The sequence below is a fragment of the Buteo buteo genome, chromosome 5, assembly GCF_964188355.1.
Source record: "Buteo buteo chromosome 5, bButBut1.hap1.1, whole genome shotgun sequence".
Taxonomy (NCBI): domain Eukaryota; kingdom Metazoa; phylum Chordata; class Aves; order Accipitriformes; family Accipitridae; genus Buteo; species Buteo buteo.
The window spans coordinates 38895604-38909480 of NC_134175.1; the positions used below are offsets into that span (position 1 = coordinate 38895604).

A 13877-nucleotide genomic window follows, 5' to 3' on the forward strand; every position below is an offset into this window, starting at 1 on the left:
CATATTTCATAACGGTCGACTGCCTTCCATTGTGTAACCACAGTTGTGTACTATACATTGATAGCTCCTGTCACTGTAATACGATTATGTTTACCCATTAGTTTCTGCTTTTGTGCCACAACCCAGCAACTGCAATATTACAATGGTTCTAATGGTCTGTTTCACTTTGTTCATTTACCTATTAATTTTGGCAATGGCGTATTTCATGGAACATAAATTTCACCCTCTGAAAACATGACAACCTGTAGTACAATATGGTCAGACAGATTCTGGAGCTTTGTACGGAAGTAAAATGAATTGTCCAGGGTGGCATTTTGGAAAGAACATACCTCCCTCTGGAGGCATCGGTTGTATCTAAGGTGATTACTTCAGCAGTAATAGGATGTAATTATTCACTCAATAAAATTCTGCCTCTATTAAGTAGGTACTTCTAATGTTCTGCAGATTGACTGGTGGCCCTAGCATGTCTCACAGAGGCAGTAAACAAAATGCAACACAATCTCTTTGTCTGGATCCAGAACATAAATGTGCACTGGGAAGGAAGTGACCTAGAAAACTGGCACTGTTTTGAACCTGGAGGGTCTGGGAAACAGGACCCCAAAACAGAACCTGAAAAGTGCTAATTGCCAGGACAACCTTCCCCAATCCAGCTACAGATATTAAAATGGCAAAACAAATGGACCAAACTGACTTTTCATAGCCAGAGAAGCCAAAGGGAGCTGAAACAGAGCCTACTTCAGGAGAAGACAACTTGTCCTAGAATCCCACTCTCTGCTGTTATGTTAGCATTCAGTTATGAAGATCTCTCTTTGAGGAACAGCCCCTAAACTTCTGCCACACACCAAAATAATTTCATCTGGGTAAAATCTGAGAGCTTGAAGTCACAGTGACAATGGGAGGTAAACAAATGCTAATGTACAGAAAGCCTTTAGCTCAATGGGGAAAAGAGTAACCAACACTAACTTGTCTTGCACCAGGCCTGACAAGGATCCATCTATCCCAAGAAGTCAATTACAGTCAACCTTCACTTTTCTTTTCCTCCTAACCTATCTGCACATATCTACATAAATATGCAAACACATACTTTCCCCAAAAGAGAGCACTCAATCCATATCAATAGATAATTTTATGGACTGTATGGACGATTTGAATCAGCAGCTAAAAATAAAGTTAGTATTTAAAAGAAACATATCATGTAATTGATGTTACTTTTTCTTCAGAACCACTTTTCAGATCTCTGCTCATTTTTTAGAACACCCCATCATAGGCTTGGACTCCTCAGTATAACACACCTATCAGACCTGAATTAGGTTCTGTAGTACAAAATTGAGAAAAAGAACAGCCAGGAATCGTTATCATCTTTTCCTTCCTACCAACAAGTGCCCCCACCAACATTTTGATCACATTGAATGAGACAAAAAGAAGAACAGAAAATGGCTACTGATTGCAGACTAAGCTACCAGGAGCACTTTTCATGTACTATTAATGTTAATATAATTGAATCACTACATGTTGTAAATTAGATGTGTAATTTTAAACTTTTTTGGCAAACCAAAGATATAGGGAAAGGGTGACATGGAACTAAGCATTGTGGATAAAGAAACAGGCAGCACATGAAGCAGGCACTGAATCTAGTACAGCAGCTTGTGTCCAAAGATCTATGAAAGACTGATGGGTACTGATGAAGTTCAGTTGAGTTTAGGATGTACATTTGTTTTAAATTTTTGTTCCTATGCTGAGAAGGAGAGAGATATTTGTGTATCTGGCATGGAGAGAAAATACATGCATTTGCATCTCATTTTAGCCCAAATTAAGATTTTGTTCTAGCACGAGGACACTTAGAGTCAGCAGAAACTGTATAGTACTCTCTAAACCCTATTGATTCTAGCAAGTGTTACATATTAATCTCAACCTGGTTTTCTAGAGAAATGAGACATATTGGAATATGCTATGTGAATGTTTGTGCACACGTGTCCATTGTTCAAGTAACTCATGAACCCACTGGCCAATTTCAAGGACATTTGACTAAAAAATACATTCCTACAGGTTTCACGTACTGCCTAAGCAGAAAACACAGAGATCCTCCTAGTACCCAGCCTAAGAAAAGGTTGCAATGTATTTTTAGTCCCCAATAGATATCAGACAATAGATACAGAAGCTCAACACTAAAGCACAAACCATAGGGAAAAAAAGCATAATTTATTACTCTACCATTCATTGAACTATTGTTTTAGCAAAAGTAAACAAATAAACAGTGTTCTAAACTGTCAAAAAATCAGTAGGACAGATAAAATAACCAAACTGTACAGTTGGGAGAGATGCTGTTCACTAGACAGAAGCATGAGAACATACAACATTTAATCAGTATGATCAGTTCCTGTTTAGAAAGATATCTAAAGCAAGTTGGAAGTATCTCTGCCTGGAAGAACTTGGGCATCTACTGTGGGCTGAACACATAATCTTAAAACAACTACAGTAAGACTACACGGATCTCACCCTAGAAATGTAGGCCTGCTTCCTGTAGCTCAAATAGGGGTTATTTCTGAAAACAAGGGCGCTGTTTCTTAATTACATGGAATCTCTTCTTGCCCTTTACAAAGGAAGACAACATCCTTATCATACAACTACAGCATATATTGCAATAACAGGTATGACTGGGCAACAGGCAGAATAGTTGTAATTGTCTCTAATTAGTGCAGGTAAGAACAGCCATCTGTCAATGGTGGGATGAATTCTAGCATTGAATTGGCATTACTGGAGATATACTATGAAGAACAGATTATTAATCCCTGCTTGCTGCATCTGGCTGTGTTCAGATCCATACTTAGATTCAAGCCATCATGGCTAAACTAACACTTTCTGAATGCATTGCACTCATTCTCAGGTGGGCTGATCTTTCCTTAAAACATCTATGAACAAAAAAGACAGGGCTGTCCATATGACATCTGGGTGTCCAATAAAGAAAGTAGGCTTGGGGTTCTCACATCTCTTCCTTTACAATCAACCACTGTGCAAAGTAAAATCCAAACACTGCTTGGGAGATGAAAAGAAAGAAATTTGGATGCTTGGTTGATGCTTGAGACTGGTGATACTATTCCTGGGATACAGTGCAGAATCACAGCTTTCTCACCTCACCTGACTGAATATACCAAACATCCCATTATAGCCCACCTGAATATACCATTACCTCCCTCGTAATTTGGCAGGTCCATAAAAATTCACAGAATCATGACTTCCTTGCTAAATCACTGTAACTGTGTTAATCAGTTCACTAGGAAAAATAAATGTACCTCTAAGGGATGTCATGTTCATTCTCCCACTAGCAGAACAAGGGCAAGGCACAAGAGGTACCCATATAAATCTCACACTTGGAGTGCAAGATTTCAGAGGTGTTCATCTGGGAGGAAATACTCTTACAGTTCCTTTTTGTGGCTGCACAAATTTGGCCATTGGTTTTAGGGTGGTACTTTCAGATAGATCTAATGGCCCATACCAGTTTCAGGTGAAATTGTCAGCAGCAGCAGCCTGATGCATCAATCTTCTTCTCTGCTAAACAAGGTAAGAAAACTACCTTTAGAGGAGGACTGCATAGATTAATTGGTTAACCTTTCTAAATGCTAATATTAAAAAAAAAAATTTAAAAAAAATTGTCTTCTTGGACTTTTGAATTCTGCTCTTGAGAGCAAAGGAAGAAGACTCTTGATGTTGCTTTGAGTCCTGAACAGCTCAGGCAGGAACATGCCCCTTGGCTAAACCAGTGCCCATTAAAGTCTAAGCCTTCCTCCTATCAAAGGGGCTTGGGACAAATTCAGGCTAAAAAGCTTTTTCATTTTTGTTCTCAATCTTTCTGGCCCAGCAGATATGAAAAAAGCTTCTCTAAAGAAAGTTTTAAAAGGGTTGCTTTCTTTCAGGTCAGCACATCTTTCTAGCTACTTGTCAAGTCTTAGTCAGATCCAATCCTCCCCAAATCAGTCTGGGTTTGGGGGAGGTAAATAATTCTCAATTGCTTTTAGATGCTTCTTGGGAGGGGAAGAAGTACACACCTCTTTTTCCCAAAGGTTTGGAGACATTTTCTCCAAGCATACTTGCTTATCCTCTATATTTTGGGTTTTTTTTACAAAAGGGAGTAACAGACACTTATAAGAGCTACTTTTATGCTCCCCTTAACATCAGATGGTTCACATAAGCAAAACATTGAACTAAATACTCTTAGGGAAGACTCTTGTTCTGATGTTGTTTGAACACCAAGCACAAAGTAATCTGAAAATACAGCCTTCACCTGATCCTCCTTGTTTCTTTTCCCCTGTCTCTGCTTTCACACTTTCAAAAACAGAAAATACATCTCCCATAGGCTATCTTCACACTGTAATGGTGGGTAAAATTCCTGGACTTAAGATTTACAATGAATCCGAGTCTAACCCAATCTATACGGAGTAAAAAGTTGATGCCTTTTTCCATAGGCTTACATTTTCTTTTCTCCTAATTAGACTAAATAATTAAATTATGCCATTGTTCATTTTGCCTCTTAACACCTCTGTCTTCCTGGATAGGTCAGACCAATTAAAGCAAAATCAAAGCATACAGGCTCTGTCCCATTCACTTGCTCCATCCCATCTGATTTTCAGCAAGTGCCTTGCTTTGCACATACTTTTTTCCCCAGATCTAAAATAGGAGTCAAATGAACCCAAAACACACATAAAACTGAGAGATTACAGCCCCAAATGCTTTACTATCCTCAAAGATAATGTGAATAGAAATGTAAATTACTATTGCTTCACTCATGTGGCATCTTGGTAGAAGAGGTCAACTGAGAACTCTTCCACCACTATGATTTACATCTTCTATTCTCCAGAATCAGAAAACATCACTCTCTGCACTGGACCAAAGTTGACAGAGAAATTAGTTTAATGTCAGTAAGACAGTTTGAGTCTAATGGAGCCCAAGATGCTCAAAGTAGGACAGCCGAATGAAGCAGACAAATGGAAGTGTGATGAGAACACACTCCCCCGCTGAGGCTCTAATGAGGGAGAAGGCACACTTTTCTGCTCAGGCAGCAGTACCGCTTTCTTTCTTGAATGGTGGACAGGTTGCTGTCATAGCTAATGACCCATTAATATAACAAGCCAAGGATTAGCTGTTTGTTTCTAATTGCCATTATTTATTTATTGTTAACAATATGCGGAGTCCTGCAAATTAAAAAAGACTATCACTGCTCGTGATTAAGGGAATGCTGGCTGGGATAGTCTGAAAAAAAATGTGTAATTCTTTCCTTCTTCAAATTGTGTGTATGAGTAGCTTATACAACTGGGTCTCTCAAGTCAGAGGTATCATTAGGACAATGTTTGGTTCTGGCACACATGTGTGTCTCAAAACTATCCATTTCCAAACTCTTATTTGGACTGCAGAATTCCCTGAACTCAAGACTTCTTCATTACTGAGCTATAAGCATTTATACCATTCCATAGGTTTCACAGGTTGAGCAAAAGATGTCATTAATTTTACTCCAAACCAGAGGTTCTTTGGGAACAGAAGTCTCAACCTAACAGATTACAGAGGTTAAACAAACACCTTGCAGCATCAGTTCACAGCACTGACTTCCTTACAGCACCACCGATAACAGTTCCCTCAATGACTTCCAGATTCCAGGCTCAAAATCTGCTGTCTAGGTTTACATTTCATTTACCTGTCCTATGTGTCTTCATTAATACCCCTGGTACAAGCTTCCTGTATATTGGAAGAGGTACTTTCCATGTCAGTAAAACACAGTAGATCTATTCAATTTGGACTGAAAATTTTGTTTTCTAGGTAAACTGTAAAAGGTCTCTCTCAAAAAAAAAAAAAAAAATAGAAGTGTAATTCCAGAATTGCTCCTTAGATTTAAAAAAAAAAAATTTAAAAAAATCATTAAAGGGAGGGAAAAAAACCCACAACAAAAAAAAACATTATAAATATCCAGGGGCAGCAGAAGTATGAAGGGCATATTCCACAGAAGCAAACAGGAGTTACCCATACAAGCTCCTTGCTCACTACTCTATCAGGCCCCACTTTGAGAAGTGTTTTTAAATTCACCTGACATATTGTGTCTAATGCAAACACAGATAATGGTGCTCCAGTGTTCATGGGAGTAGTCCCAGGAGACTCGTGCCCTTTTGGTGTCACTCCAGAAGGTATGTCAGGCAGCATTAAGCCTGTCCTCTCCTGCAGCAGGCTTCAAGGAGGGAGCATATTTTCCTCCCACTGGGTTAGAAGCCACCCAGTGTATGACTGAGCAAGAATTTCTTCCCATGTCTTTCCTATCGTTTGGCCTTCTGGCTGCATTGCAATCTCAGAGAAGCACAACGAGACTAGAGGAGAAGTAATGCAAGCAGCTGCCATTCCTTCTTTGGCAGCTATAGCACACTTTACCTCACTGCCAGTCAGGAGGGATCATATATGGTGAGGGAAGCAAAGGGTCAGAAATTGGGGTAATTGTATTTCCATTACTCACAGATGCATTCATTCTAGGTGCCAAGTTACCTCCCCCACGCAGCAGGTTTTTTATTCTGCTTAGACCATCTGCATTTTAATCAGCTGCACACTACTAACAATACAGCATCTTTAAAAATGTCCTGTAAATCTCTCCCTACAAATAAGGGGGCATGTTGCATCAGTATGGTGAACTCTGTTCAAAAGTGCCTAAATATAGCATAAGTTATCTAAAATTGTGCTTGTGAGAAGCTGTCAGCACTGCAACTTTGGAGGGGAGAGACAAGGTATGGTGGAAACACATATGGCAAGTCAATCATTCTCAAGAAAGGGATCCTAATTACCCAAGAATAATTACAACATACAACCTACACCTGCCACCTATCCACCACTCCCTTTAATATGAACCACTTTTTGAGGGCAGACTGCCCTGTTCTATGTTATTTTGTGCAATGACAAATAGTCTCCTGGTAATGCAATAACAATTTCAAGTTATTTTGTGCAATGACAAATAGTCTCCTGGTAACGCAATAAAAATTTAAAGTACCTGGTATGATAAAATGGAAATTATATTTGAAAGGCATAAAACAATAGTGAGCAAAACCCCAATAGTAAATGACTGCTTGTTATGGGTCATTTTATATCACCTCATGGTACATCTATGTAAAAAACTTCATCAGAACCAAGGTTTCACACTCGTTTCTCCATAAAGATTTAGACTGCTCTAAAAAGTGGTGTCCCCATTATATGAAACTTTGGGGCAAGCCACACCTCAAACACTGTGGGCCACTTCTGGTGAAAAAAATACTAGCTAGTGAAGGTCCAAGAAGGGCAACTAAAAGGACTATAAAAGTACTGGATAAGTGCAGAACTGTGATTCACAGCATCCTGCAATACCAGAACTCGGTGCACTGAATAAAACATTAGTTTAAAACACAGTGGAAAAAAAAAAGTAGTTCTGTACACAGCAAGTAGGCAACTCCTGGAACTTACTTACCTAGGAGGCCGCAGAGGCAGACAATATAATAAAGTTCAAAAAGTGATTAGACAAATTTATGAACACCAGATCCATAATGGATACTAAAAGGGATTGGCAATGGCATAAACTCTAATGCTCTTAATAGAGCAATTGTGGGTGATGGGAACATATTGAGGGATGTGCTGAAGACATCCAGACTTGTGTACTCACCCTAAGCTGCATCTCTCCAGCACCCACTATTGAAGGCAGGACCCTGCAGGACATTTCTTAGCATCTTATGCTCTGACATCACTGGAGGTCTCATCTGGAACTAAAGAGGGAGCCTGCACAGCCAAAGAGTTCTAGCAACATACAGGGCATAGATAAAACACCACTCAACTGTCTCAGCAGCAGAATTAAGCCTAAACTAGAGTCTCAACGCAGAAATTAGGACACGGTCCCTGCTGTGATGTAGCACTACATCTTTCCCTCCAATAACAGAGGGTACCAAATGCGAATGCAGTGGTTCACAGGTGCGGGCAAACAGCTGTCTGGCATAAGGGGTAACAGAGCTGGAGCCGGCACACGGTGCAGTTTGGCACAGAGATACAGGTCTAGCTGGGAGGCAGAGGGGAGAAAAGGAGGTGGAAACTTGGGTTCAAGTCATATAATACTGGGACTTGACAGATCTTAAAGGGGACAGGCAGAAAGTTCAGGGAAGAAGTGCATAGTTTAGGATGGATGTTTGAAATCAAAGCTTGAGGTGACATGGGGTGGGAATTCTACTGGAAAGAGAAAAATAAGGAAGACAGCAGGAAAAAAACACCACCTAAAGACATTCCTATTTCTTTGATTTTGCTCTAGGACTGATCTTCTCTCAGTCCCTGACTACACAAATGTGCTATGAACTTGACAGACTGTCAGCCAAGTATTGTAAAGCAAGCTATCCTGCCACCGATACAGCCGTCACTGTGTTAAGTCCTTGATACGGTGGATGTGATGCAGCTTCCGAAATGTTAAGCCTTTAAGTACACCCACTGTTCCTAGAAAACTGAGCAAATTCAGAGCTGAGGTTTTGTTCAGTTAATAAAGTGTTTTCATACGTTCAAACATCTTGTATGTTAACAGTTTAATTAAACGTGCATGTGCACACATGCACCTATTCTTGTACACATACCCTTTTCCTAGGTATTACCTGAGACGCTTCACAAAGTAAGGAAATCAGAGCCCCAGGGGCCTAAATTTCTTTTCAGATTCCTAGAATACAGGCAGCACATTGAGAGGTAGCCCAAGGTTCCTGCCCACCCCCCTCCTCCCCTCCTAGCTTGTCTTGGTCTGTGCTTCTAAGGATGAGGCTGTGGTAAAGTCTGCAATCTTTTACTAAGAGCGTGGATGACTCTTCTAATTAATGGCAATTGTCACATTTGCTCCAGTTGTGTGAGTGTCTCTCCAACAGGCATGGAGAACTCACAAGAGACTTGCAATTACTGGTCATAAATTATAAGTTTCATTTGCTAGCATCATGAGAAAGCCAGCTATTCCTTTGATGAACAGACATCTATTCTGATGTTCACAAACCTCCTGAAAATCTATCTGATGGCAGAGATGTACAAAAATGCAGTTCAGGGCAATTTAATTTTAGTTTTCAAAGACATGCTTGCAGCTAAGCTGTAGTATGACAGTGAGAACTGATAAGGCTGTTCCAGACAGCGGGAGGTGGAGATGAGTAAACTCCTTTGCCAACTGCCAGATTGCATGTCTGACACATTGCAGATGTAAAGCCAAGTAACTCAATGGGGAGACTACGCTGAATCACACCCACTGGGGATGTGCCTGTGTCTTCAGGACAAGAGGTAGCAGGAAGAGAGGAAAGACAAATTCCTTGATATAAACTAGAACAATTTTATGCAAGCCAGGAGTCTCCCTTGATTTCTCTCTGAGGCGACCCAGAGTGCCATGCTTCTCCCTTTGCCCAGGCACATGATTTTTTTTCTTTTTTTTTTTTTTCCCCCATGTCAAAGCTGTGAAAGCCAAAATTGCTATGTAACAACATGCATCTTTGCTGGAGAGTAACGCTATGAATGCAAAAGGAAAGAGAAATCTTTTTATTGCTTCTCTATGAAACATGATAATGTTTAGATCTTGAAGACAAGGATTTGGGGTTTTGGTGCTACCAGCTGAGATATCCTAATTATGCATTCCATCTCCTTGGAAAAAGAAGAACAAAGCCCCAAATGAGAGGAAGCTCAGAAATGGATAAGATTCCTTGCAGGAAGGGGAACTTTCTTATCTCTGTCAAGATGAGATATATCTCTGGGAGATGCCCTTCAATCAAGCATTCACTACGGGGCTGAGTCCACAGGTGAGTGTTGATACTCAGTAGGCTGGATTAGGTCATGTAATGTTTCCTGCTGGCCTATGAATGCAGCATTGTCATCAATACATGTGCATGGTATACTGACTTCTGAAGGAAGATCTGAAGTGTGGTTCATTAACCATAATTACACATTATGATGCCCTGGCAACACAGAGATAATGTAGTGCTTCAGGCATCCAAAAGTCTAGGCCGAATCAAGAAACAAAACCCAAGAATTTTGATTTTTGTTCTGTTGCTCTGGCCCAAAATCAAACTCCCTCCGGTAGCTTCTGGGCATAAACAACACAGGCGAGACCCTTCTGCAGTGAGTCTGGCAAAACACCCTAGGGTTATTCGCAACTGTAGCTCATCTTTAAGTTTAGGAATGGAAATTCTTTAAATCTTAGAGCTCTTCAAGACACCTACAGTATTCAGCACTACTGGGTCTCTAGGCTATTCTATAATATAGCAGCTGCTCACCTCAAAATGAATATCAATTCATAGAGCTATTTAAGGCTTTGGGGAAAAAAATGCCTTTCTATCATTTAAAAACACTGAATACTCAGCTAAGAACAAATTGTTACCCATATCTTGTCATTTCAAGAACTCAAACGATTTACTTTTAGGCATGTTCCACATCTTGCCAAACTTACAGCCTTAGGCTATTGAGGAAGTTCAGGATGAAAAATTGAAAGTGTAATTAAAAAGCATACAAAAGTAAGAAAAAAGAGGAAAAAATGATGGTGTCTGCCACATGCATAACACCGGACTAATTTTTTTTCTAATTTATCAGCTGGACCTGTACTAAAGAGTTATGTGCATTTTTCGTGTGGTCAACTGTCAGGACCACAGTGGCACTGCAGCAGCTGCAAGAGCGCAAGCTGGGCTGCTGGACACCATCCCTGTGTCCTCTCCCTTGAGGAGTCAGAGTCACAACTTTGGTCCTGGACAAGTAGAGAAGGAGCTGCCGGTCAGAATCATCTTAGCCAGTCTGCCAGTTGGTAGGTAGCTTTAGCCCTGAAGCAGGATATTTATATACTGTCAATTTACAAGATTATAATTACTTTTTTTTTTTTTTAAAGGAGAAAAGGGTTTGAATCCTTAAGAAGTATCCCTAGTTTTATAGAGGTACTACATACCAGAGTTATCTCAAAATGAACTCATAGTGTACCTTTCTGCTTACGCATGACTAAGTACCTCACAGAAATGTGTAAAATTAAACACATGCACACCTGCCTTAATATTGTGGCCTTCATCCTTAAAAAAATATTTTGGAAAAAATGACTGTGTGATTATATCTTTATAACATGTCAGGTGTGGTGTGGGATACAGAAGCCAGCAACACTGGAAGTATTTGTAAGACATTAGTTCCACCTCTTTAAGAGCAGTTATGCCTGCATCTTGTTTTCCCTTTGTGCTCTACCCTGGATGCTGATATTAACATTTCATTCTTTAAAAAATGATTAGCAATACAAGCAGTTCTTGGCTGGTAAATTCTGATGATAATAAAAGACATAATTCACAGGTTTTAAAAATAAACCGACTGTAAGGCATCTGATTACTGGACATATAAACATTCAGTGTTATAGTAACTTTGCTGGAACCAGGCAGGTTTTTGATACATCTCATTAGGCAATGTATTTTTAATACAATAGGAGCTCCCATTGCAAGCTCCCCTTAAGGCTTTCTGTGGGATTTCTTCCAACCTACTAACAAATTTAAGAGTTGCTAATAATCAAAGAATCACCAGGACCATACAGATATTACAAGTAACCAGATGAGACTTTGAAGACATTCATAAGCCTGCCCTTAATGTCATTTATCTCTCTGGACAAGCAAATGTAAAATCCCAACCCCAAGAGAGAGTAAAGTAGAAGGCAGCCATCCTGAGTGGCCACTGGAAATTTGGTACCGCAGAGAGCCATAAACCGATCAGACCTTCTGCTTTCTTGTTGTTGCTACATTAAATCAGGGCAAAACCCCTTATTCCTTCTATCACAAGAGGAAAATTAGTTTTGCACCAGAAACTGTACTACCAAGCACCTTAAACAACATATTCAGGGCTGTGGGACTCCGAAGACGGTACACTCCTCCTCTCCAGAAACATCATAAGAGTCTGGAGCAATCTGGATGCTTTCTATCTTTAATATACAGTTTAAAACTGTAAATGAATAAGCATCCACTTACCATCAGCTAAATACAGCTTTTCTGGTGTCTAAGGAGTACTTTCCATTGTAGCAGCTTTCAGAGCCTTTGTACGTATGAACTTACAGGGCAGAAACCCCTGCAGAGCTCTGACCCTCTTGCATCAGAGGACAGGCACTGCATGTGGTATCCAAGAAGGTTGTGGTGGGTTGACCCTGGCTGGACACCAGGTGCCCACCAAAGCTGCTCTAGCACTTCCCTTCTCAGCTGGACAGGGGAGAGAAAATATAATCAAAGGTTTGTGGGTTGAGATAAGGACAGGGAGAGATCACTCAGCAATTACCATCATAGGCAAAACAGACTCAACTTGGGGAAATTTGTTTAATTTATTATCAGAGTAAGATAATGAGAAATAAAACCTAAATCTTAAAACACTTTCCCCCCACCCCTCCCTTCATCCCAGGCTTAACTTTACTCACAAATTCTCTACCTCGTCCTCCCAAGCAGTGCGGGGGGATGAGGAATGGGGTTTGCAGTCAATTTGTCACACATTGTCTCTGCCGCTCCTTCCTCCTCAGGGGCAGAACTCCTCACGCTCTTCCCCTGCTCCAGCGTGGGGTCACTCCCACAGGAGACAGTTCTCCACAAACTTCTCCAACATGAGTCCTTCCCACAGGCTGCAGTTCTTCACGAACCGCTCCAGCATGAGTCCCTTCCACAGGCTGCAGTCCTTCAGGCACAGACTGCTCCAGCTTGGGACCCCCGTGGGGTCACAAGTCCTACCAGCAAAACTGCTCCAGCGTGGGTTCCTCTGCAGGTGGATATCTGCTCCACCATGGACCTCCCTGGGCTGCAGGGGGACAGCCTGCCTCACCGTGGTCTTCCCCATGGGCTGCAGGGGAATCTCCGCTCTGGCACCTGGAGCATCTCCTCCCCCTCCTTTTTCACTGACCTGGGGGTCTGCAGGGCTGTTTCTCTCATTTTCTCACTCCTCTCTCTGGCTGCAATTGTGCAGTTTGGTTGTTTTTTTTCCCCTTCTCAAATCTGTTACCCCAGAGGCACTACCACCGTCACTGATGGGCTCGGCCTTGGCCAGTGGCGGGTCTGTCTTGGAGCCGGCTGGCATTAGCTCTATCAGACATGGAGGAAGCTTCTAGCGGCTTCTCACAAAAGCAACCCTGTAGCCCCTGCCCACTACCAAAACCTTGCTACACAAACCAAATACAAAGGTAAAAGGCTTTTCACTCTATTCTGTATTGCTGCTATGTTTTGGGTTTTTTTTTTTCTCCTCAGTCGCACTGCATCCTGTATCTGCTGTATAATCAATAATAGTTAACAAGGGAAGATTTGGGATCATGGCACTTACTCGGGGTATTCAGGAGACGTGACTTTTTGCAGTGGTAGGCTGCCTCCTGTTCGCAGTACTCTGCACTGTTTATCATGGCTTCAAGCTGCTCCGCACTGCTGTTGTAGTTAAAGGACATGGTGTATGGCTTCTCCGGATCAGCTCCTTGGACTCTGGTTAGCCCCGTGTTGTTGTGCTGCACTGCAGTCCAGATCTTATCTTCTGTTAAATGAAAAAGGATTGAACGGGAAGTTAACAGCAAAAAAACCTTGCAACAAGCAGAGAACAAGAAAACAATTGAAATCTAACACTTTACTGCATTGGATAGAGCGTCAGCAGGACCCTGGGCTCCAAAACGGTCACTCTGTGATGAAGACCTATTACAGGTCAGTGTAGCCCGCAGAGATATTTCTCCCTCAACCAGCTCAAGCAAACACTACAGAGTCTGCTGAGCAAGAGAGAAACTACAAGCTTCCCAGGAACCACGGGAGATCTTCAGCACCTTTTATTGCCAGGTATCTGAAGAAAATGAGATGTCTTTCAGGTGGCTTTGTCCCTGAGAGAAAAGACATAATAATATGGCTCATGGGGGTAACACTCATCTTTTG

General features: G+C 41.2%; 1 protein-coding gene across 1 annotated transcript in view; it reads right to left on the reverse strand.

The window, feature by feature from the left end:
• Positions 1–13877, reverse strand: part of CNTNAP5 (contactin associated protein family member 5) — a 216236-nt gene that overhangs the window by 74467 nt on the left and 127892 nt on the right. The window contains exon 11 of the mRNA XM_075028728.1: positions 13291–13488. Within this exon, the coding sequence (XP_074884829.1) occupies positions 13291–13488 (198 nt within the window). The remainder of the gene's footprint in view (positions 1–13290; positions 13489–13877) is intronic.